Source organism: Colletotrichum lupini, chromosome 4, assembly GCF_023278565.1.
Source record: "Colletotrichum lupini chromosome 4, complete sequence".
In the NCBI taxonomy this organism is placed as follows: Eukaryota; Fungi; Ascomycota; class Sordariomycetes; order Glomerellales; family Glomerellaceae; genus Colletotrichum; species Colletotrichum lupini.
In genome coordinates, this window is record NC_064677.1 from 380,997 (window position 1) to 403,752 (window position 22,756).

Below are 22,756 nucleotides of genomic sequence, written 5' to 3' on the forward strand. Positions count from 1 at the left end.
TTTAAAGGATTTATAATTAAATTTTTTATTTATTATAAATAAAACTATTATAATTAAAACTATAATATTAGTTACGAACTTTAATAATAAATAGTTAATAATATAGTTATTTTTCTCTTATAGCGAGCTTAAAAAAGTATTTTAATTTAAATACTAAGTAGGTATTATATTATTTTATTAAAACTATATTTTTATACTTATAACTTAGAAAGAATTAACTTTCTTCGATAATAAGGTACTTAGAAGAGGAATATAATGTGCTTCTATGCCCTGCCTAGTACTCTGTAAAGACAGATACGCCAGCGGCTATCTCGAGGTCGTCGCCAGCACAGTGGGAGCTTGTTTACGAGCCAAGTATCGTCGCATCCCACCCCCTCTACGGTTCATCTCCGCCTGCTTGGCCCGTTCTGGCGAAGAAGTGGATGGGATGTTGGACGGAGGATGGAGAAATAAGGTCCGGATCCAGTGAGTGATGAGAACGACGGTTGAGGCTCCCCACGTACGCGTCTTGGCAACGTCTTGGCACGTCTTGAGAAGATTGAAAGACGGCGGGCCTGCTTCGCTTCTCAAGTGCTACGCCGCTCCGTTGCTAGTCGTGCTAGTCGTGCTAGTCGTGCTAGTCGTGCTAGTACCTGAGTATCCGTAGAGACTAGCTAGCATTCGTAAGAGCAGACCCGTCCGCAGTCCTAAGCGGCCCCGGGAGTTGCAGGGCGTTCACCTTCTCTATCAGTTTAAACTTATGGGTCCGTCGCCGCGGATAAAGGCCAACAAGTATTGACTTTCTTGGGCATTTGGACAATTGAGATGACCTTTGATCTTTTCTGCTAGGGCCAAGCCCGGGCGGGATATGCTCGACACTGGATGACGAGTATGTGTATTCCGCACCCACACGTTGGGTATCCCGCACCCATACTAGGCTTGTTCAGGCAAGTGGTGGGCAGCACGTGATTGCACCGCCGCAGCAGCCACTTCTGGCCCGGAGCTACTATTATTCCGGAAATTTCTGGAGAATGGAAGGTGCGTCCCGCCTTGGTCTCCTATACCTTCCTCTGCTGCACCTTCCTCTGCTGCACCTTCCTCTGCTGCACCTTCCTCTGCTATACCCTCTTTCCGATACTGGCTGTACGCGTTTCTTAAAACGACGACTTTGAAAGTCATGATTTGCTCAGAGGAAATACGTCTCTAGAGCCCATATTTTGGTATTAGAAAAAGTAACTTTCTTGTGTTGAAAATAGTTCAAAAATGAGGTGTTTAGGCGAGGGAAATACGCGTCTAAATAGAAGTAAAAACAAAAGGAAGGCGCGCCGAGAGCGCAGCACGTGACTGCCGTTCGGCAATGTAATCACGTGCTGCCCACTACTTGCCTGAACGAGCCTAGTATGGGTGCGGGATACCCAACGTGTGGGTGCGGAACACACATACTCCTGGATGACCGTTGGAGTTGGCATGGTCGAAAGGGAATTTGAGGAGCTCAAGATTACAATTGGCACAATTTTTGCGCGTGATGTGGGCACCGTCGGGGGCCCTGGACGTTGCGTTGCCAAGCTGCGTATTCGCTGCACCCCTTCATCTCAGAGCTCGCTCAACGGGATGGCCCCACGTCGGGTGCGACTCTTCAGCCCGCGCTCATTATCGATGTAAGACTGTAGGTAGGTTCGGGATGAGTGTTGGTCTTGCATGTTCTTGGCTTGTTTGGTTGGCCTCCCGGGCTGATGATTGATGGATCATGGAGCGCCCAGCCGGACAAACTCCCAATATGAAAATATTCGAAGAGAGATATGCGGCGACGCGGTGTGGATTGTGGACTCTGGCTGAAATGCGCTGCATGGGCATGAGTGAGCCTCCAACGACTGTTCTATGGCACAGTCCAACGGTCAAACAGTTCAAGAGATCAGCTTTTCTCGGCCGGCTGCAAAGATGCCTGGTATTTGATAACGATTGCGCAATATTTCATGGGCGAGGATATCCTGCTAGTAGCTCCCGCTATTCTGCACCCAAGTGTGGCTGCGGCAGGCCCTGCCTCCGACCACGGAGCCTAGCTACCTATACCCACCTACCTACTTACTTACCTACTTACTTACTTACTTACTTATAACTACTACTTCGTTAACCTTACCGTTATTACTACTATTATTATTATTAATTAAAACTATTTTTAATATTAATATACTATAAAAAGAGAATAATTATAAAGTTAATAATCCCTTTGTTTATTAATACGACTATATAAAATACGACTATTTATTTTATGGCTAGCGCTACCCTATCTAAGGCTAGAGTAGTACTTAACGAGGCTACTTACGAAACGGTAGTCGTAATTAAAAGTAGTAACGCCTCGTAGAGTTAACCTACCCGAATAAGCGTCGTAAATCCTCGACCTCGTTCTAGCCTTTCGAACGAGTCAATTGGGCAGCTGGGCAGCTAGGCAGCTGAGCAATTAGGCCAATTAGACCAATTCGACAGAATCGTCGACTTAGGCTAATTCGTCGACTTGGGCTAATTGGCCTAATTACCTAGCTGCCCAGCTGCCCAGCTACCTAATTAACTCGCTCAAAAGGCTAGAACGAGGTCGAGGATTCATAACGCTTATTTAGGTAGGTTAACTCTACGAGGCGTTACTACTTTTAATTATAACTACTATCTCGTAAGTAGCCTCGTTAAGTACTACTCTAGCCTCGGATAGGGTAGTACTAACTATAAAGTAAGTAGTCGTACTTTACGTAGTCGTATTAATAAACAAAGGGATTATTAACTTCGTAATTATTCTCTTTTTATAGTATATTAATATTAGGAATAGTTTTAATTAGTAATAGCGGTAGTAGTAGTAACGGCGAGGTTAACGAAATAATAATTATAAATAAGTAGGTAAGTAGGTAAGTAAGTAAGTAGGTAGGTAGGTATAGGTAGCTAGGCTCCGTAGTCGGAGGCAGGGCCTACCGCAGCCACACTTAGGTGCAGAATAGCGGGAGCTGCTAGCAGGATATCCTCGCCCTATTTCATGGTCGGCCAAGTTCTGTTGATTCTTTTTGAGAGCTTCTGCCGAATGGTCCTGTGAGTGGTCAAATAATCACTTAATCTCGCCGTACTATGATAAACTCCCTGCGTGTCTTTTCGCGCTGTTGACGCCGGCACGATGTTTAATCGATGAAATTGGCCATGGTATTTTAGCTTCATTGCCAAGACAGTCGCATCGAGGTGTTGAAGTAACCCTGCTGGGGACAGATGTCAGCAGCGATAAATCTGCGACACTTCCGAGCCAAACGTCGGCGCGATGAACCGGATCTCCAGTCCAGGGCAGAAAAAAAAAAACAAAGAGCATGAAAGAAAATCAGCCACCCGTTGAGCAAACATGGCTCCCGTGCCGAATGTGACTTTGGCCGGTTGATTCCGAGAGAGCAGACCAAACACATTCTGGTCCATCGTGGCTCCAGTCTTCGGGAGGCGAGGTATGTCATTCAGGGGCACAGGGGCAGCAGGCTCGGTGTGTATCCGTACGGATACTGTGTGGTGAGTGTTCTGCGTGGCACGGTGGCAGTGATGTAATTCGCTTTCGTTCTGAGTGAACTCACTGCCCAGTGTCAATCTGTATAATCAGACAGAGTGAGGCGTAGTGGCGAAACCTGCGAGTCGTCATCTCCGCCAAGGAACTGAGTGGGTGGATTGGTGGTCTTTGCTTTTCCTGCGAGTCTGATCGGCAGATAAGACGTTCTTGTCTTGAGTCGAGTGTTGGTCACGCTGTCTGTGGGTGAAAGTGAGACTGATTCAGACGATTGAAGATGTTCGTTAGTGCGCCAGCCGACTGCCTACCCGTCAAAGTCAAGACGACGATGGATTAAGCTCATATGGCGTCAAATAGCCGCCCCCGAGAGTCTGTTTTAACCTGAGATAAGCAAGCCGACGGGCTGTTCAAGGATCGCTCGATTGCTGAATTGCCTTGATTATGCAAAAAGGGCAAAAACGACTGCTTTTGCCGACGATAGAGTTTGAACCCAATTTGCCTAGGAAGCATGAGCCACATGGTGCAAGCCACCTGTTCTTGTGGCTTGACTACCTTATCGCCTTGTCTACAGGCGTGTGTGGCTGGTGACTGAGGTGGGGACGGACCCGAAGACCGCCCGCTTCATGCCCATTCGTATGCCAACCCTGATTGACTTCCTTGAGCGGGCCAGCTGCCTAGATATCTACATGGTGGGTCCTTTCATCCCAATTCCAGACTTTACACCGACTGTAATACACCTCCAGAAGCAACTACATGGCCAGCATCACCAGACGGGAAACCTCAAGTCTTCAACTCGATGGCTAGACTCCCCTATCAGCCACCACGATTCTCCAATTGCCCCCCCCCCCCCCCCCCCCCCCAAAAAAAAAAAAGTGGTCATCATAGGAAGAAAAGTCGAGCAGAATTACGACCCAGGCCTAATTGTTTCCTATACCATCGTCTACTGAAACACAATCGGGTAAAAGCCTTGCTCGTAGGCTATCGTGTCTTCGAGGCCATCCAGCGCTTCCTCAATTCCATCTGGAAAGTAGCCTCCTGACTCAATTTGTTCTGGAACGAGTATCAAGTCGTCAGCCATTATGTAGTATTCACCCCTCGCCAGCTCCGCCATCCTATTCCACGGCCACTGAAGCAGCGACCACGTTGACTAGACCGTAGTACTCTGAGAATGGCGAATACTTCAATGAGAACTTGAAGGACCGAAGTGGGGAAAGGTTCCATGTGAACAGCGGTTGGACATGGGTTAGTCGATCCTAAACCATAGGGAAGTTCCGTTTCAAAGGGGCACTTGTGCCCCGTATGGTGAAAGGGAAGCCGGTCAATACAGCACTTCTGTTGGGTCCGGTGCGCTCTCGACGTCCCTCGAAAATCCGCGGGAAGGAATAATTCTCACGCCAGGTCGTACTCATAACCGCAGCAGGTCTCCAAGGTGAACAGCCTCTGGTTGATAGAACAATGTAGATAAGGGAAGTCGGCAAAACAGATCCGTAACTTCGGGATAACGCAAGAGCTAAAGGGAGTTGCAGCACGTAACTACTGACCTTGTATCGCGTCCATTATGTCATCTTCCAGAATGTCGTTGTCCATGTCATCGTCAATCTCATCGTCCATACCATCGTTCGAATCTTCGTCATCTTTTTCGTCCGACTCCGGGTTGCGCTTACGCTCGGGCGGGATATCAACCATGATTTGCTTTGCCAAGTCTCCGACAAAATGCCTCCAGTCGATGCCTGTGTACTCGCGTCTGCTCACAGTCTTGTCCGGCACCCCGTCTGTGGCTTGAACCCATACCCTGGCGCTCGTCATAGACATGCGCTGAGCAGGACAACCGACCATGATATGTTTCAGATCGAGGTCGGGGACGTCGCGCAGACTCTGGAGAAATCGAGCCCACATGTTGATAATGGAAATGTCGCCTCTCGCGTTATAGTCCCCTTGAACAGCTCCTGTACGGCTGCGGAGCGTGACCTTCCACAGCTCGAGATTCCTCAGTGTTGGTGCAAGCTTTCGCACGACTTGGAGAAGCCGCTTCGGCTCAACTTCAACGAAGCCCAAGTTGATCTCTTCCAGATGGGGAAACGCTACCGGAGCTGGAGGCATCGGTAGCTGGTTGTCGTCCGGTTCAGAATGAGCACCGAGGACAGGTGTACCCAGCCAGTCAATGAATTCATCAACAGCATCAGAGTTATGGCCTAGGTGCGCAAAGTTCAACCGTAGATGCTTGAGGTTCGGCATGTGACCCAAGAAGAGACGCAGGGAATAATCGTGTCGACGTCGTAGTTGAGTTCCCGCGCTGCCTGTGAGTGACGTGACTCGGAAGGGGCCGGTCGCTACGTTCACAACGCTCATAAAGGTCTCGATGCCCTCGAGGACCGGGACGAGCTTGGGCTTGAGGTATTTGGTGAAGAGGTTGTAAGCGTCGTCAGAGGGCACGCCTTGCTGGTGGCGGAGCAGTTCGAAGGCACTGGGCCGGGCACCAGCATGACCAAGTGCGGTAAAAAGGGTGATGAAGACTTTGTTGGTGTAGGCGACCATCTCATCGATAGGTATGCGCAGAAGATCTACTCCGGTATCCTGGCGGAGTGTGGTGGCGCCGTAACTCGCCCAGCTGACCTCGAAGCCATCCCGAAAGCCCCTTCCCGCGGAATGGTAGTCACGAATGCCCACAGTTTTGAGGTTCTTGAGGTTTTTGAAAGCCTCCGTCAGCATAGCGACGTCTTGACCGCTGTTGACCAGGGTGTGGTGATCGGATTGGGCTTCGCGATAGCGGGTTTCCTGGGCTTCTTCTCCTGGGGAAAAGTAATGGCGTGTGAATGTATTAAGGCCGATGATGACATAGTCGAGACAATCACTCAGCCGCGACTTGCTGATGTCGATGAGGGTCTGTAGGCTGAATTCGGTGAGCATGAATTGGCGTTGAGTAAAGAACTCCTTCATGAACATATTGAACATGGACTGCTCTATGGACCTGCATGTCAGACGAAGGCTTCCCAGGTCGGGAGTTGACAATTGATCCGATATGCGAATGAGAACCTCGAGAGGCACTTTGTTGAAGGGCGATTTGGACTGAGGGTTTGCCGGCGCATCCATGACTGATATTGAAGGCTCTGATGCCGATGGCGTAGGCTGTGACATTGTGGGAGGGCGACGGCAGTGTGCCAAGGTATTGATGCACTGCTTCGTTCAAGGTAGAGAGATTCGAATTTGAAAATGAAACTGAAAACAGATGAGCTGAGTATTCTCTTTTCTAGAGAGTATTCTCTTTTCTAGAGAATAAACAAAGAGAATAAACAGAAGAAAATCAAAGACGCGAGAAATACCAAGGGCAATGATATCCTGCCAGCAGCTCCCGATAGTTGGGTCGATGGACGTAATGATTAGTATGGAAGTCCAATGAATCAGAGTGGGTGGGGCGAAGCTTCACGATCCAGGCAGAAGCGGGGAACTCGCAGGTGAGTTGCTGATGCTTTTCGGAAGTGTCAGAAGCGGGAAAGAATTGGCCGAGATTGAAAGATTCGCACAACTCAAAGTAATTCAGTACCACCTCAGTATACACGAGATAGGTACCTAGTTGCAGATGCTGGGCAGGAAGGAGCTGTTGCTGCTTCAGCCTTGCCAAATCCGATCGTTGCCTGTCGGTACCCGTATGCCGATAATTCTGGGTCGTTCCTGCCTAATGGTAGTCGAGTTCTGGAAGGTGACGTGCAGTATGAGGACGTCGCACAACTGCTGGAAGGTGCGACCAACGGCGTAGACTGCGTTGGGTTGTTGACCTTTTTAGGGAGCTTGTTCGCCGGAAAGCTGCTGTAAGGCATCATTAAGTTTGGTGCCTCCAGTCTGGCAATGGAAGCTGCGTCCAATTGGCAAGGGCGACCACAGTGACATTCAAGATTGACATTGAAGAAGCTTGGGCCATCACCCACCTGCCCTCCCACCGGGAGCACGGGAGCAACTCCATCCTGCAGCGCACCTTCCATTGATGACTTGGGAGTCGATTCGGATACTTCAGATGGCAAACTTGAGGTACACTGCAATTTGAAGCCAATACCTTGCTCTAAGTAAGAGCTCCTCTAAAACTAAAAAGCGTCTCCAGGGGAGAAATATCGTCAAGTATCTAGGTACCTTGATTGGCACCTAGAAGTGGTTGATAGTGAAGTACTCCGTAACTTGTGGTGGTACGGCGGTACCTTGATATTGAGACGGCACGTGAACTCGCGAGGACCTCGAGCAGTCGCGGTAGCTCGTGCGCCAGGCACCAGCGGCGTTGGTGCCTGCAGGACCATGTTGGTTCGTCCAGAAGGAGCTGAAAGCGTGCGGCACCTTCCACCCAGGTCCCAAGGCACTAGGTGAGGTAACTCCAATTGGCAATGAGCTGACTTGTTTTTCTGATCCAAAGTCAAAGGAGGCACAGCGAAATAAATCATCTCGACTCCCTTTCATCTTTTCGTCTTTCATCTTCACTTTCTTTTCCATCTTAGAATCTCACACAACCACCATCGATTGGACTCGGTCACTCAACACGGGGACCCCTGTCATACTCTCCAAGCTCTGTTTCCCTCAATCAAGCTCCCCTGTATACATAGCCGCATAACCTCCACATCCCACCCACAATGTCCGCTCCAAGGAGATCCGGGAGAACAGCTGCAGGAGCTACAAGCGCTGCTCCCACCACCCCTGCGGCCCAGCCATTGGCTGGCACTGTCATTGCCATCAGTGGCACCTTTGACAAGAAGCGGACGGATCTCGAGTCGTGGCTCTCCTCCCTCGGTGCCGGCATCGCCAAGTCAATTACCAAGAAGACTACTCACCTCATTACGACACTCGAGGAATTCAAAGCTGTGACCACCAAAGTTGCTTCCGCTCAGAAGAATGGCATCTTCATCGTCACCCTTGATTGGGCCGAGAAGTGCGAGTCTCAGGGGTCCAAGGCCGCCGAGAGCGATTTTGAGCCCGGCAAAACCACAACAACCAAGGCAAAGGCCGCCCCGGCTACAGCCACCAACGGCTCGCAGCAGAATGGCTCGCAGTCGCAGTCTCAAGTCAGCGCTGCATCCCAGACCAGTGCCGCGAGCAAGAAACGCGTCAAGGCAGATGCTCAGTCTGACAATGACAGTGATGCTGATGCCAAGCCCGACGTCAAGAAGCAGAAGGCTGCCGCCGGTGTCAAGGGCAAGAAGAAGGCTGCTGGTTCTGCGGCCGTGGCCGACGATGCTGACGACAAGACCGACGTGAAAAAGAAGGCTGCAAGTGGCGATGCCCAGACAGCCTCCAAAGGAATCGTGGTTCCTCTTGACGAGGGCTGCAAGGTCCAGGGAACCGTCTACATTGCACCCGACGGTGTCATCTACGACGCATCTCTGAACCAAACGAATGCTTCAAACAATAACAACAAGTTCTATCGTATTCAGGTATGTGCACGCCGACTGATGGTACTAGTCCAAGCCGCCATCTAATCGTACCCGCAGCTTGTTCAAGATGGCAAAACGTTCAAAACGTGGACCCGCTGGGGCAGAGTCGGAGAATTCGGCCAGTGTGCTGTCCTCGGCAATGGTAGCCTCGACGACGCGTTGAAGAACTACGACAAGCAGTTCAAAGACAAGAGTGGTATCGCGTGGGCCAAGCGCGCAGACCCTCCCAAACCCGGCAAGTATGCCTTTGTTGAGCGTAGCTACGAGCCAGACTCGGACGACGATGATGAAGACGATGAGGAGGGAGCGGCCGGCGACGTCAAGAAGGAAGAGGACGACAGCGACGACGAGATGGCAGACCCAGTCAAATCCTCCCTTCCTCAACCGGTGCAGGACTTGATGGGCCTCATCTTCAACCAGCAATACTTCCGCGAGGCCATGACCTCCATGAACTACGATGCCAACAAGCTGCCTCTCGGAAAGCTCAGCAAGAATACCATTCTCAGAGGTTTCCAGGTGCTCAAAGACTTGGCCGCTCTTTTCAACGACAGCACGCTGGCCGACTCCGAATACCACATGTCGGTCCCGGCTGCGACTGAGCACTTGTCCAACTCGTACTACTCGCTGATACCCCACGCCTTTGGTCGCAACCGTCCGCCCATCATTGGATCTGGTGCTATGCTGAAGAAGGAAGTCGACTTGCTCGACAGTTTGTCTGACATGAAGGTCGCAGCGGACCTTATGAAGGTTGATCGCAAGAATACGGACGTTCACCAAGCCGACAGACAGTACCAGGGTCTCGGAATGGAGGAGATGACTCCCCTTGACCGCAAGAGCGCCGAGTTCACCCTTCTTGCCGAATACCTGAATGGATCCAGGGGCTCTACCCACGGCCACACCTACAAGATTGAGGACATCTTCCGGATTGAACGACAGGGCGAGCTGGAGCGCTTCGAGAAGAGCGAGTTCTCATCCATCAAGTCCGACCGCAGATTGCTGTGGCATGGCTCCCGAGTCACCAACTATGGTGGTATTCTCAGCCAGGGTCTCCGAATCGCCCCTCCTGAGGCCCCCGTGTCGGGCTACATGTTTGGCAAGGGCATTTACCTTGCAGACATGTCGAGCAAGTCAGCAAACTACTGCGCCTCCTATAACTCAGGGGGTCAGGCGTTGCTGCTGCTTTGCGAGGCTGAGCTTGGTGACCCAATGCAGAAGCTTACGAGAGCGAGTTATAACGCGGGCGATGATGCAAAGGCAGGCGGCATGTGGTCCACTTGGGGTCAGGGTAACACCGGGCCGAGCAAGTGGAAGGATGCTAGCTGTGTCAACCCGGACCTTAAGGGAATCCAGATGGTGAGGACAAGCCGCACCTCAATTGCAACGCAAAGATCTATTACTAACGATTTCGCAGCCCGACGTGAGCGTTACGCCGGGCCCCACCAATGTTCCAGGCGCATCCCTCATGTACAACGAGTATATTGCTTACGATCTTGCTCAAGTCCGTCTTCGGTACTTGTTCCGCGTCAAGATGTGAGGTAGCAGGTGGAGAGGCTGGAAAGATCTAACAGTATGGCTTCAAATGAAAGTTGTCAAGACCCTCGAGGCAGGGTTGCATATTTGCAAAAGAATCGACCAGGGTAAAAGGTTTTTACTTTCTATTTCATTACCACTGGCAACTGGCGTTCGATGTAGCTAGGTAAATAAAAGGAACAACTAACTTGCTAGTATTTTACACGTTGTCTGCTTGCCCATTGCCAGTAGATGTGAATATGCTCTGACAATATCCGATATCGCCGTGCCTATGGGCGGCTCATTACCAGCCATTTCATTGACTGGTCCCCCGTGGGTTTGACGAATTCAATTGAAATGCAGGAAGCTACTGTCTATCAATTTTCCAAGTGTCTCGATCTCTGCCCTCCAGACTCGACGAGATCATCCACTTCACCAGTATCTTTCCCACGCACTGCCTCCACCTGCTCATACACTCTATCCAGCCCCCAAATAGTCCACACAACACACACCAGCACTGCAAACTCCATCAAGACCGTCATGAACAGATACGTTGTCGTATCCCCACTCACCGCACTAAACCTCCTCTCCCCGGTACTAACATAGGCAATCGTATACGAGATCCGCACAACCATGAAGGGGAAACACCCCGCGAACCCGACCATGGCCCGCCTCTCTGCCTGCGGAATCCGCCTCCACTCCTTCGCTAGAAGCACGAAGAGGAGGACGCCTCAGAAGTAGAGCGCGGCAAAGAGGCCTACGCCCGCCCTCGTGAGCGTGCCGGGCGCCGTGGCGTCGGATGTCTTTTTGGCTGCGACGATGTAGTCTGCGATGGAGATACCGAGGCCGGCCCAGCAGATTAGTTCGGGGATGCGGAAGTGCCATTGTGTCAGGACCTGGACGAAGGCGTTGCTGTTTCGTGGGTGGTGTGTCAGCGTCGGTGTTCTCTTTTGTAAAGCAGTGGACACTGGATAGAGACGGGGACTTACACCCTCTTGAGCAGATCAAGCAGTACAAAGGTCAAGAGCACGAGACCGAGGGATTCGCAGACAAAGATGGCGGCCCAGACTGCGCGCGAAGAGTTTGTGAGTGTTCCCAGCATGCAGCCGGCGCCGACGATGCGGATGGTGGAGATGAAGGAGATGCCGAACCAGCCCATTTTCTTTTGGATGCGGAAGAGGATGCCGAAGGCGAGATAGACTAGGAAGACGATGATTTGGGCGATTGCTACGCCGTCGCGGTATCGAAAGGAGCGTGTCATTGCGGTGTTAGTGCTGATGTTGCCGGGTGTAGGTTTGGCGATGTCGAGGGTAACGGGAGAAGAGCCTCTCTGAACCAGCGTGAAGGGAAAAGCTACTCAAGCTCAATAACAGAAATCTTTTTCAATTATCTGATTTCATGGTGCATTTTTGTTTGAACGTGATGCCTCCGATCATGTAAGCTCTCGCCGGACGGACCTTCGGCGCAGATCTGCAATGTCCCCCGGCCCCCGTTCGGGAGGCCGCTCATGTGGGACCCAGTTTATTCCGTTAAGCGAGTGCGAGTGCGCTATGGAGTGTTCGCACCAGGCAAGGCAGTGCTGCGGATTTCTTGGGGTAACGATTAAGGTCCAATGAACAGCAATGCGACATACCAAGACGGATTTATGAGGATTTGATCTGCTAATTTGCTGACTTTTCAGCCCCTGGATGATGGGCGGATCGTCTGCTCAGCCCTGCTGTAAGGTTGGACAAGCGTCAAAGGAACATGACAGCCATCATCCACCCCAAGAAGAATTTACCGTGAGACAAATTGCTTTTCAGATGAGATGACAGCCGCTGCCTGCAAGTGATCGAAACAGTTGGGCTGACAGCTAGCGGCTTTGGATGAAAGGGCAGTGTTGCTGAACACCCGCCCTCTGAGTCAGTTTCATCTCGTCGTGCACCAACAACTGAACATCCAGAACTGGCAGGCTTTCGGCGGAATATTTTGTTTTTCTCAACGAAATTGACTAACGATCCTGCTACGAATTCAACAACTTCTAGATTTGCCGACATGGCTATTCCAACCATACCTTAGCTGGGTCCTACCGTTGAAAGACAACAAGGATGGGACTAGTAGCTATTCCCACCAACATGCCCTTTCCTTATGAAGTCATCGCGGGGCATCGGACGCCGGATTTAGGCCCCACGCCAGAAACTCTAAACTCTAAACGCCGGCAGTGGCTTCCGATTTCTCCTTTCCACCTTTCCACCTTTCATCATCGCACCCCGTCTCAGTGATTGCCACCATCCGATAGTCACTGAGACTTGTGCGACAACTCGAATTGCTCAAAATCTAGGAACAACCGTGCCTGTAATCGTGCGGGATGCTTTGCGACATTTGGGAGCCCAGCGACAATTGGACTGGCATATCTGATCAAGCGCGAAGAAAGAGGTTGCAAAATAAGCTCAACCAGCGCGCGTATCGTTAGTACTGCTCCGGAAGGATGCAAAGTCCCAACAAACTCACCCTGGCCAGGTAGGAGACATGGAAAAAAGGGCGACCAGGCATCATCGAGTTCAGGAGAATCAGATGACATGGGCGTGATCTGCACGATAGTCAGAGACACGGCCATCAAACAGCACGAGGCTGGAGCTGAAGCCGCCAGCCTCAGAGGTGCTTATAGAAACGACGAGAGCATTTTGACTACGCTATTGGCCGGATGCAAGCTCATCAGGTGTCCTCGACGGCAAGCTTTAGCTCGAACACGCATACAGCAAGTATACGAAGACTACTCTCTCCACGCTCCTAGGCCAAAAGCTTTACATATACTCGTGCGGCTTCGAGTTCTAGCCGCCCTCGCTCACAATGCCTCCTGCATGGGGTTCCCTCCAGAAGGCTTGTGCCGAGCAGACTACGTCTCACCGTATAATTCCTACGGCCCCTTAATGCCCTCTCAACCACGCATGGCCAGTTCAGCCCTCCAGCCCACTCCTTTACAAAGAACGGTCCTTCACCATCCCTGGATCGATCTTTTTCCTTTCCCCCGACTGCGGGACAACGTTCTCGTCGGGATCGCCAAAGGCGATCTGGACGACGACGAACTGTGCGCTGATATCTTGGAGGTCAAGGACGAGGACCTCAGCGACAAGCCTTCGCTAATTGTATGGGGCGAACCCTGGGACTGGAAGGCGTGGGAGGCGAACGAGGACTTCTTTACGAAGTGGGGATTCTTGGTTAAGGGGTGTCCGGAGCTGTTAGAGGCTACAAACTCCTGGAGGGTCAAGCGGGGTGAAGAGAGGCTTGTATTTGAAGTCTGAGCTCAGCCCGGAGTCGATGGCGTGGTTGTCAAGGCACTGTAAGCCTAGATTACGGACAAGAAAGATTTTTGCCAAATGGGATACTTCCGAGTTTTCAATTTGCATTTCTTTTGCTACTTGTTGCATTGGAAAGCTTCAATATGTTCTTCTTGAGGCTTATGAGGTAAAGACCATCACTGACAACATCGACTGACTACCAACTTGAGAGCAGGATATCGATGTAAATGTTCGTCGAGTGTACGTGTCAGGCTTCCAAGGACGATGTTCCATGCAAAATCGTCAGGCCGCGCCTCGTTGGCCCGTGGGCACGCGATTGATTGAAAATAGGAGTTGCATCTCCGCAGGCAACTCCGCAAGATCTCCGCGTCTGACTTAGCCCCCGTAGCTAAACCTTGTTTCGGACAACACAACCTCTCTCGAGACCTCCAACATCTCAGTCTTCTCGACCACCAGAGGATTAGTGACCTGTTTGGCTTCAACAACCCATCAGCTCACCATGGCCCGCAGATCGAAACAAAAGTCCTGCTTTGCTTGTGTGGAGGCAAAGAGGCGTTGCGACCAAAGTCTCCCGGCCTGCTCACGGTGTCTGGACAAGGAAGTCGTTTGCACATATCCCACTGTCCGGCGAAGTAGACAAGCGCATATATCGAGCCATGTCAGCTCGCGACTGGGATCCGGATGGGATATCGAGGCCTCGTGGCCAGGAAGCAACATCGACAATATCGGGGTCGTGCTGGATGAGGCCCTTTTTGCTCCGGTATCCGCACCCGGGCCGGCAGCACATATCGCCGCAACGACGATGACAGCCACGTCGTCTTCCTCCACCTCCTCCGCCGCCATGAGCCAGATCACCTCCGATAGCGCTTCGAGGCCTGATGTCCCCAACGCGGAAGGCTTGAACTGGTTTCTCCAATCCACCTCCTGGACCATCGACTACCAACGCGAAGCGCCGGTGTCAATTCCGCCAGCCGCAGTCTTTACCAACTTCATCCGTGGACTGCAATCTTGGCTCGTCCGCTTCCTCCACAAGGGGTGCAATCCCTTCATCCACCAGCACCTGTACTCCGAGACGACCATGCCCCAGTGTATCCAGGATGCATACGCAGCTATTGCTATAGCACAAACCATCACCCCGGATAACGAGCACGTGGTAGACGCGGTGTCGTCGAATTACATCATGACCCTCTTAGCCGCCAACTCCGCAGACGAGGCTCCGTTTCTCCCGATTCTCTCGACAAGGCAACACCTAGCGCGCACTCAGGCTCTTTTGATCCACCTGCTCTTGTGCCTCTTCTCCCCGTCAATACCTCGGAGAAGCAAAGCGGAGAACTTGATAGACACCCTGCGTCTCTGGGCCCGCCAGCTGTGGGAGTCGGCAGCGCTAGATGCAACGACGTCTCCAGTTTTTCCCAACTTTCTATCGAGGATGTCATGTACTCAAACCATTGAGACGGACGTAGTCACCAGCTTGTATCAAGCCTTCATCCTCTCCGAGTCCATCCGTCGCACGTTCCTTCTTACGAGTATGGCTACGGGGGTATACACCAGCCTGAAAGAGACTTGGACTCATGACTGTGCCGGTGACGTCTGTATCACGCTCCGCGGCGAACTCTGGGAAGCTTCCTCCCCTGCCCGCTGGGAAGCCGCCGCGCGGAAAGAGGACCCTTTATTTCTGCATAGCCTAAAGGGACAGTCTCTGGTGGCCCGAGGAATTCGGGCTGCTGAGGTTGATGAATTTGCGCGGCTGATGTTCACTCTTCTATGGGGATTGGAAAAGGTGGATCAGTGGGTTGTGAGCACCGGAGATTGTGTTTCTGTAAACTATGGGACTTGTGTTTGAGCTCTACCGAGTTTGGCGTTATGGGTTAACTAGCCTATTGCTCATCATTGCAACGAAATCAGTGAAGTGGTGCAGTGCTCATCTAGTTACCGTGAGACGTGCATGTGGCTTCTCTTGAGGATCCGAAATAGCAATTTGTTTCTAAGTTGTTGACTGCATACATATACATACACATGTACTCTACATGGAAGCACAGCAACAAGCGAGCTACCAAAAGTGATTCGAGAGACTTCAGCACCTGATTACCATGGTTGAAGACCAGGGAGTCCTTGAGCGCGAAGCTGCGAATTCACTTCCTCATTGGCGTTGCGCCATAATCCAGTAGCTTGCTCCTTATTCGAAGCGACTGGGTTCGGGTCTCCGATCTTCCCACCAGGGAACACAAACTTGCCCTTGTATTTGGAGGCATCCTGGCGAATCTCCTTCGAAACAGCTGCAAAGACGGGCGTCGCAGCGCCCTGCTCTGGGGAGATGAATGTCCAACGCGCAATCGTCTTGATTAGACTAGGATTGACTGAGAAGACGCCCTCAGTGGCAACTTCGCCGGGATGTACTGCCATGGATAGAATCGGCAGCTTCTGTTCATCCATTCTTCTCTGCAGCTCCTGGGCAAAGATGGCATTGGCAGCTTTGGATACGCCGTAGCGGATCGTGTCAAAGCCGAATATGAAGCGGCCGAAATAGCGCCATTGCCATGGCGGCGAGGGAACTGGATTATGGAAGCAATCGGGAGAATTGAAGTTGAACGGGAACTTTCCAGGGACCAATGCGGTTTGGGCACTTGAGCTCATTGTGTCGGATTAGAAGTCCAATTCGACCGCGGCATACAGCCGACTGCGCAGGGGCCAATTAGGGGCCCTATTTACGATTATCGTAGCTAGCCCAACCTACGGTTAGAACCTCCTTTTTATACTTATTACGTAGATATTTATATAGTTTAATTAATCTCTTCGTTACCTATAGTTCGAACTAACTACCCTATAATAGGGATACTAATATTAATTAATAATTAAACTCTACTATCGTAAATTAATAAAGTATCTTATTACGTAAAAGAGACGACTTTTTAATACCGCACGGGATAGGAGATTCGTACTAATTAACCTTACGGAAGTAAATAAAAAAGGAGGCGATTCTTAAATACTATACGAAATTAAGTAATTATAGCCCTTTATTACTTACGAGAGGTCGACGTTTACTATATTAAACTACGTTAATTAATAGAACTACTTAAGTAACTAGCCTTTTGCCGTTACCCTGAGTAGCTTTTTTATTAAACGATTTTTTTATAGCCGGCCTATGATTAGAAATTAACCGGTTAAATTAATAAAAGTATAATATAAAAAAGTACCGCGCGATTAAAAAAGGGGATTTCTAAACATAAATATTCTTACTTAGCGGCAAAAATAACTTTATAGGAGTTATTAAGCTAAGAGATTTATAGTATATAAGAAAGTTTATTACTACGAGGATCTTATAAGTATAACCTTAAGCCCGCAATCTAAACGACCTCCTCGTAGCTCCCTTAACTACCCCCTAAGTATTATTTAAAAATATAATATAAGGGACGGTTTAATAAAAGAAGAGGGGATTTAGAGGTCCTAACGGTATTAAGCTAAGAGTATTATAGATCTTAGAAATTAACTAAAAAAACTATTTAGAGATTATAAAGAGTACGAGGCTTAAGAAGCTAGAAGTATACGGGATAGCGGAAATTAGTAACTAATAAAGATCCTAAGATTAATTACTATATCTTCTTATAGTAATATAAACGTCTACCGCTACTATTATTAAAAAGAACGACTAAAACCTACCCTTTTTTATTAAATAAAAAGGAGGATCTTAATAAGTACGATAGCTAGCGATTTAGAAAGGTAATAGTAATTATTAAAAATAGTAAAAACGAGAGTAGTAGCGAGACGGTAAGAAGAAGCGGGAATCTCTTAGACCCTAATAAATTCGTTAGGTAGTAAAAGTACGAATTTACTACGACCCGCGCGCAAATTAAATATATCCCCGTTAAGATTAAATACGCTAGCGACTATTAATATAGGTATAAGCTAGAGTACGACCTTTAGTAAGTTAGGGTAAGGAAAAAGAGGACGAAACCCGATCCTAAATAGAATCTTAATCCCTTATAAGTAAGTAAATATTAACCCGGACTATTAGGGGACGTAAATATATAGAATTACGGATTAGCTTAATAACGAGCAAATTAACGCGGTATTAATCTATTTAACTAAGGTTTATAAAAAAAAGGGGCTATAGGGGTAACCCCTATTTTATAAGATCGTAAACGACCTTAGTTACTAACTAGATAAATAGTTTACGAGCACAAGCCTAAGAATTATAAAAATAGTTAATAAATTCCTTTATAAGCGAGGGGTATTATTAGCGTAATTATAATCGCGAGAGCTATATAAAATACTAATAGTAATAATTATAAAAAAGGAATTCGTATTATAAAACTAAGTATAGGTCGATAGAGCGTATAATCGCTTTAACGAATTTAAAAAAAGGGTAAACGACCTAGATTTCCTCTTTATAATTACTAACGGAAATCTATTATTATAAAAAGATATACCGGGGTAAAATATAGTACTAAAAGTACGATAATCGATAATTCTACCTATTTCGATCTATAACTCGTTATTACTACTAATACGAAATTCGGTACCGATCGGCTAATAAGAAAAGAAGTAGACGACCCGAAGTTACTAATAGTACGTAATAACGCAGGGTTCGTATATAAATATTAAAAATCTAGTAGCGAATACAAAGTAATTTATAGACCTTAAAAAGATCTTCCCGAAAGAGAAATTATACTCTAGGGGGAAGTATAAGGTCTTATAAAAAACCCTAACGATATTTTACGATTATTACGAAAAAGTCGGAATTAGGGAATACTAGTACTATTCGGTAATTAATATTATACTCGTAAGCAAAGCCTCTAATTATTACTACGAAGCGGTACGTAATCTCGATCGAAACGACTTTCTTAGTATAATTAACGTAATCCGAAGCCGCTTCGAGACTTATAATAAGAACCTAGAGCTCTTATTTAAGCTACGAGCGATTTTTTTCGTATTTATAGCTAGGATAATAGAGGGCAAATTGCGAGTAAAAATCTTTAAAAAGCTTATCGATCGAATCGATAAGCTAGCGAAAACCTAGTTAAATAAGGGGATAAATAAGTAAAAAGTTGGATATTTCTATATTATAATCTAGCGTATATTAAAAATAAAAATTACCCTATACTAAGTACCTAAAAACTACGAGACGCTCTACTCGAGGCTAAGATCTAGCTTTAATATTAAAGCGAGAATGCTGTACTAAACCTACCTCTAAGTATACGACGGCCCTTATTAATAATATTAGGTCGATCGAACGTATAATAAAAAAGGAAAAGAGGCTAGATACGGTAATTATTAATAAAGAGGCCTAAATTCGTTAAATAAGTAGAGATTTAACTTACGGGCAGGGTAATAAAAAAAGTAATATTATATTTATAAAAAGGATAGATATTAGTTAAGTAACTACTCTAAAGAAGAGCGTACTAAATCGTACGAATAATATAAAAAGTCGAGGGTAGTAAACGGTAAAACTAGCCCTCGTCGGTTTAACTAATTTCTTATTATATATAAGGGCAGATCTGGGGGTATAGAACCTAGCGACGGTAGTTAAAGTAGCGGCCTAAAGTATATACCCCTTATAAAAGATTCGGAAAATAAAGAAGATCTTACTCCCTATACTAACGAATTAGATTACGACGAAATTAATAATATTAACTACTTTTTTTTTACCCCGTTAGCCTTTAGAAAATATACGAGGCTAAACGAATAGAGGGTAATAAAAGCTCTTAATAAGTAGGCTTTTATTTATAAATAGTAAGGGAAGGTCCCTTAGATAACGGATACGGAGGCGGCTAAAAGGGCGAATCTAATAGGGCCGAAGCCTATTCTCTTAATAATTAAAAAAAAGACGCTATTTTTCTTAATATTTTAAAAAAAGGAACATAGTACTAAGCAAATCTAGGGGTAGCTAGAGGGGTCCTTTTTATACTACTTAGATCCCTCGAATACTAAGCTCGTATAAGTATTCTATACGAGCAAAAGGTACGGCCTAGATAATTTCTATAGGATTATCCTAAATACTAGGGTATTATAATAGTTAACTAAAAGAAAAGGGCAATTCTAAGTACTATAAAAGATCGCGCTAATAACGCTTAATACGTCGATAGTAAGTATTATAAAAATTAGTTTCGGCTTAGGTAAGGAAATTGTCGCCCTAGGTATAATAGAAGTAGAGACGTACTTCGGAACGATAACTTTTTATATTTTGCCTATTAATACCCTATTTCTCTTATATTTAAAAGATATAGATCGACTAGGTATTATATTTAATAATACGAGGAACAGAATCTCTAGTAATAAGTACTTCGAGGTAGTCGAACGACGATAGGGGTATGCGTTTATAAAGCTTACTAATAATACGAAGTCGATTAATTACCTAACGGAAAGTGAGCTTAGAAGATTATACTAGAGATTCGGGTACTCGTTAGTTACGAGGCTATATAACCTCTTAAAGTAATTAGGTAATAATAATATTAAAATAGGGGCGCTAGAGTAGTTAATAAAAGTATATTATTAATACTAAATAAATACGCAGAGCCCACGCAGATTTAAGTTTAAATTATATAATAAGCTTAACTTTAACTAGGAAATCGTCGTCGATATTTTTTACTTAAATAGTCGGTTAGTATTATATATAATCGACGTAGCTATATCTTTTTAAGTAGGGCAATTCTTTTGGGATTTATAAGTAAAGATAGTATAGGTAGCCCTATAAAAAAGCTAGATCGATATATATTAAGGACTACTAAACGGTATTAAAACCGATACTAGTACTAGCTTTAAGTCGGCAGAATTTAGGGATAATACAACGGCCTATAGTATATAGCTAATAGTCGTACCTATTAAAGCGTACTATAGTATTAAAAAAGTAGAGAGGGCATATTAGTAATTAAAAAGGGCGTTTAGAATTATTAAAAAGGAAAATCCGGATTTTATTAACGACGAATACCTCTAGATAGTACTTAAATACTATAATAATATTATAGGGCCTAACGGACTTATACTAATGCTATTAGTATTTAGAGTATATTTAAAAACGACCTTAGCCTCGCTACCGTCGCTAGGTATAAGCTAACGAGCCTGAGTAATTAAAAAAGTAATACGAGTACTGCGCAAAGTAAGTATAAAAAAGTAAGTTAACGAGGTAATTACTACGCGCAATAGGCCTAATATAGGGGATAATCTAAATATATTACTAAATTCGGATATACGAGTATAGCGCGAAATTACCTAATAGTAGGCTAGGCTATATAAGTTAATTTCCGTTAACGAGCGCTCTTATATAGTTACGAGAAATCGCAACTAGCTACTCGAAGTATTAATTATAGTAGTTAGACCGTACTATATAAATCTTAACGAGGTAATTTCTAACTTATAAAAAGAAAAAGAGCTAGGGGAAACTATATAACCTGCGGCAGAGGCATAGGAAATTATCCTTAACGAAATCGTCGTAATAGTACTAATAAATAACGAGGAAAAAGAAATTACTAAAAGGGCACTAATACTATTAGTAAGACGTCGTAAAAAACTACGACGGTAAGCCCTAACGTAGTAATTTATTACTAGCGACAAGGTAATTAATACTTTTTATATAGTAAAAAAGAAAGCTAATTTCGAGCTAGTAGTTAAATTACGTAAGGAAGGCGTAATTATAATTATTAAAAAGCTATATAAGGGATTAGATCTTATCGAAGTAAATACTCTTTACGATCGAGGGGTCTATCGATTTATCCTATACGACTTAGAAAAATATATAAACCTCTATATATTTAAATTACGAATAGTTCGTGAGATTAAAAAGAAAGGAATACCCTAGCCGTACGAGAAGTCTAAATACGTAATTTAAGGGTACGGCGACGTTAAAAAGGCGACGCTACTTATATAATTACTTACTATATAGCGCTATAGCTAACGATTAATAATAGTACTAATAGTATTGCTACGGAAAAAGGGATACGAGATTTAAAGCCGTAATATTACCTAGGCCTATACTTAATCGGCTATAGGGCTCATAAGGAAAATCCTAGCCTATTTACTAAAGGAAATAGTTAGTAAGTACTTAGAAAGCACAATTATTAAAGTACTTAAGCTACTATATAGGCTCGTAGAATCGGGCACCTATTAATAGGCTACCTACTACGATTTTTATATTAATTAACTATTAATAATTACCTTTACGTACGACCCGTACTTACTAATTATAGAGCATAAAGGCGACTAATTTAGGATCGTTAGAATATAAACTAACGATATATTAGGCTTATTTAATATTAACTTTATAAAAAAAGAGGATAAGGAGCTCTAAAAAGCGGGCTTTATAATAAAACTAAAAGAGGTCCTTATAATAAACACCCCCTTAGTATTTAATAACGGGATTCTTATAATTAAAAAGGAAACTATCGTTTTTTAATAAAAGAGGTAGGGCGAGAAGATTAACTTCGTTAATCCGAACGTAACTAACGTTAAGAAGTAATATAAGGCTAAGCTCGCGCGAGGGGTATATATTATAAATATTTATTAACTTAAAGCGACTTTTAATTACGCTAGGGTAGTATAAGCTATAGATCTAACTAAATAAGACGTCGAGGTACTTAATAAGCGGCTTAAGTAGTAGTAGATAAATCTTAATTAAGGTCTCGTTTACTACTTAATTGACTTTATAACTAATAAGCTCTATGTTTTTATTAATAGGTTATTTATAAATAATAACGACTTTACTTCGTAATTAGGGTATATTATTATCCTAGCTAACGAGAGTATAAGCGAGAGCGAATTTATTATATATAGTAATATAATTTATTACTCGTTAACTAAAAATAAGCGGGTAACGAGAAGTATACTAGCGTCGGAGGTCTATAGTATAGTTAATGGTATTAACCTCTCCTATACGATTTTAACGACGCTAAGGAAGATTACTAATCGAATTAGCTTTTTATTTATTTTAATAGTTATTTATATAGATTCTTACTCGCTATACGAATACCTTATTAAATTAGGAACGACGAAGGAAAAGAGGCTTATAATTAATATTATAGCCCTTAAGTAATCGTATAAAAAGTACAAGATACTCGAGATCCGTTAGATTA

The 22,756-nt window shown here is 45.8% G+C and overlaps 7 protein-coding genes across 7 annotated transcripts; 2 read left to right on the top strand and 5 right to left on the bottom strand.

Moving 5' to 3' along the window:
• Window positions 1-4,439: 4,439 nt before the first annotated feature.
• CLUP02_07224 (F-box domain-containing protein) lies at window positions 4,440-6,634 on the bottom strand (the record flags this gene model as incomplete). Its single annotated transcript, XM_049286219.1, has 2 exons — window positions 4,440-4,549; window positions 5,113-6,634. 2 exons carry the CDS (start codon window positions 6,632-6,634, stop codon window positions 4,440-4,442), a joined length of 1,632 nt encoding a protein of 543 aa, XP_049143362.1.
• A 166-nt stretch (window positions 6,635-6,800) lies between these two features.
• CLUP02_07225 (uncharacterized protein) lies at window positions 6,801-7,476 on the bottom strand (the record flags this gene model as incomplete). The annotated part of the gene is made up of 2 exons (XM_049286220.1): window positions 6,801-7,172; window positions 7,243-7,476. 2 exons carry the CDS (start codon window positions 7,474-7,476, stop codon window positions 6,801-6,803), a joined length of 606 nt encoding a protein of 201 aa, XP_049143363.1.
• Window positions 7,477-8,109: 633 nt separating this feature from the next.
• On the top strand, window positions 8,110-10,441 carry CLUP02_07226 (uncharacterized protein; the record flags this gene model as incomplete). Its single annotated transcript, XM_049286221.1, has 3 exons — window positions 8,110-8,907; window positions 8,965-10,260; window positions 10,319-10,441. The coding sequence occupies 3 exons, from the start codon at window positions 8,110-8,112 to the stop codon at window positions 10,439-10,441; spliced, it is 2,217 nt and encodes a 738-aa protein (XP_049143364.1).
• A 706-nt stretch (window positions 10,442-11,147) lies between these two features.
• On the bottom strand, window positions 11,148-11,925 carry CLUP02_07227 (uncharacterized protein; the record flags this gene model as incomplete). The annotated part of the gene is made up of 3 exons (XM_049286222.1): window positions 11,148-11,328; window positions 11,406-11,769; window positions 11,874-11,925. The coding sequence occupies 3 exons, from the start codon at window positions 11,923-11,925 to the stop codon at window positions 11,148-11,150; spliced, it is 597 nt and encodes a 198-aa protein (XP_049143365.1).
• Window positions 11,926-12,093: 168 nt separating this feature from the next.
• On the bottom strand, window positions 12,094-12,452 carry CLUP02_07228 (uncharacterized protein; the record flags this gene model as incomplete). The annotated part of the gene is made up of 3 exons (XM_049286223.1): window positions 12,094-12,133; window positions 12,197-12,275; window positions 12,341-12,452. The coding sequence occupies 3 exons, from the start codon at window positions 12,450-12,452 to the stop codon at window positions 12,094-12,096; spliced, it is 231 nt and encodes a 76-aa protein (XP_049143366.1).
• Window positions 12,453-12,530: 78 nt separating this feature from the next.
• Window positions 12,531-15,537, top strand: CLUP02_07229 (uncharacterized protein; the record flags this gene model as incomplete). The annotated part of the gene is made up of 8 exons (XM_049286224.1): window positions 12,531-12,673; window positions 12,737-12,831; window positions 12,916-13,114; window positions 13,190-13,600; window positions 13,665-13,860; window positions 13,909-14,062; window positions 14,119-14,281; window positions 14,331-15,537. 8 exons carry the CDS (start codon window positions 12,531-12,533, stop codon window positions 15,535-15,537), a joined length of 2,568 nt encoding a protein of 855 aa, XP_049143367.1.
• Window positions 15,538-15,779: 242 nt separating this feature from the next.
• Window positions 15,780-16,328, bottom strand: CLUP02_07230 (short-chain dehydrogenase/reductase family Oxidoreductase; the record flags this gene model as incomplete). Its single annotated transcript, XM_049286225.1, has 1 exon — window positions 15,780-16,328. The coding sequence occupies one exon, from the start codon at window positions 16,326-16,328 to the stop codon at window positions 15,780-15,782; it is 549 nt and encodes a 182-aa protein (XP_049143368.1).
• Window positions 16,329-22,756: the final 6,428 nt, after the last annotated feature.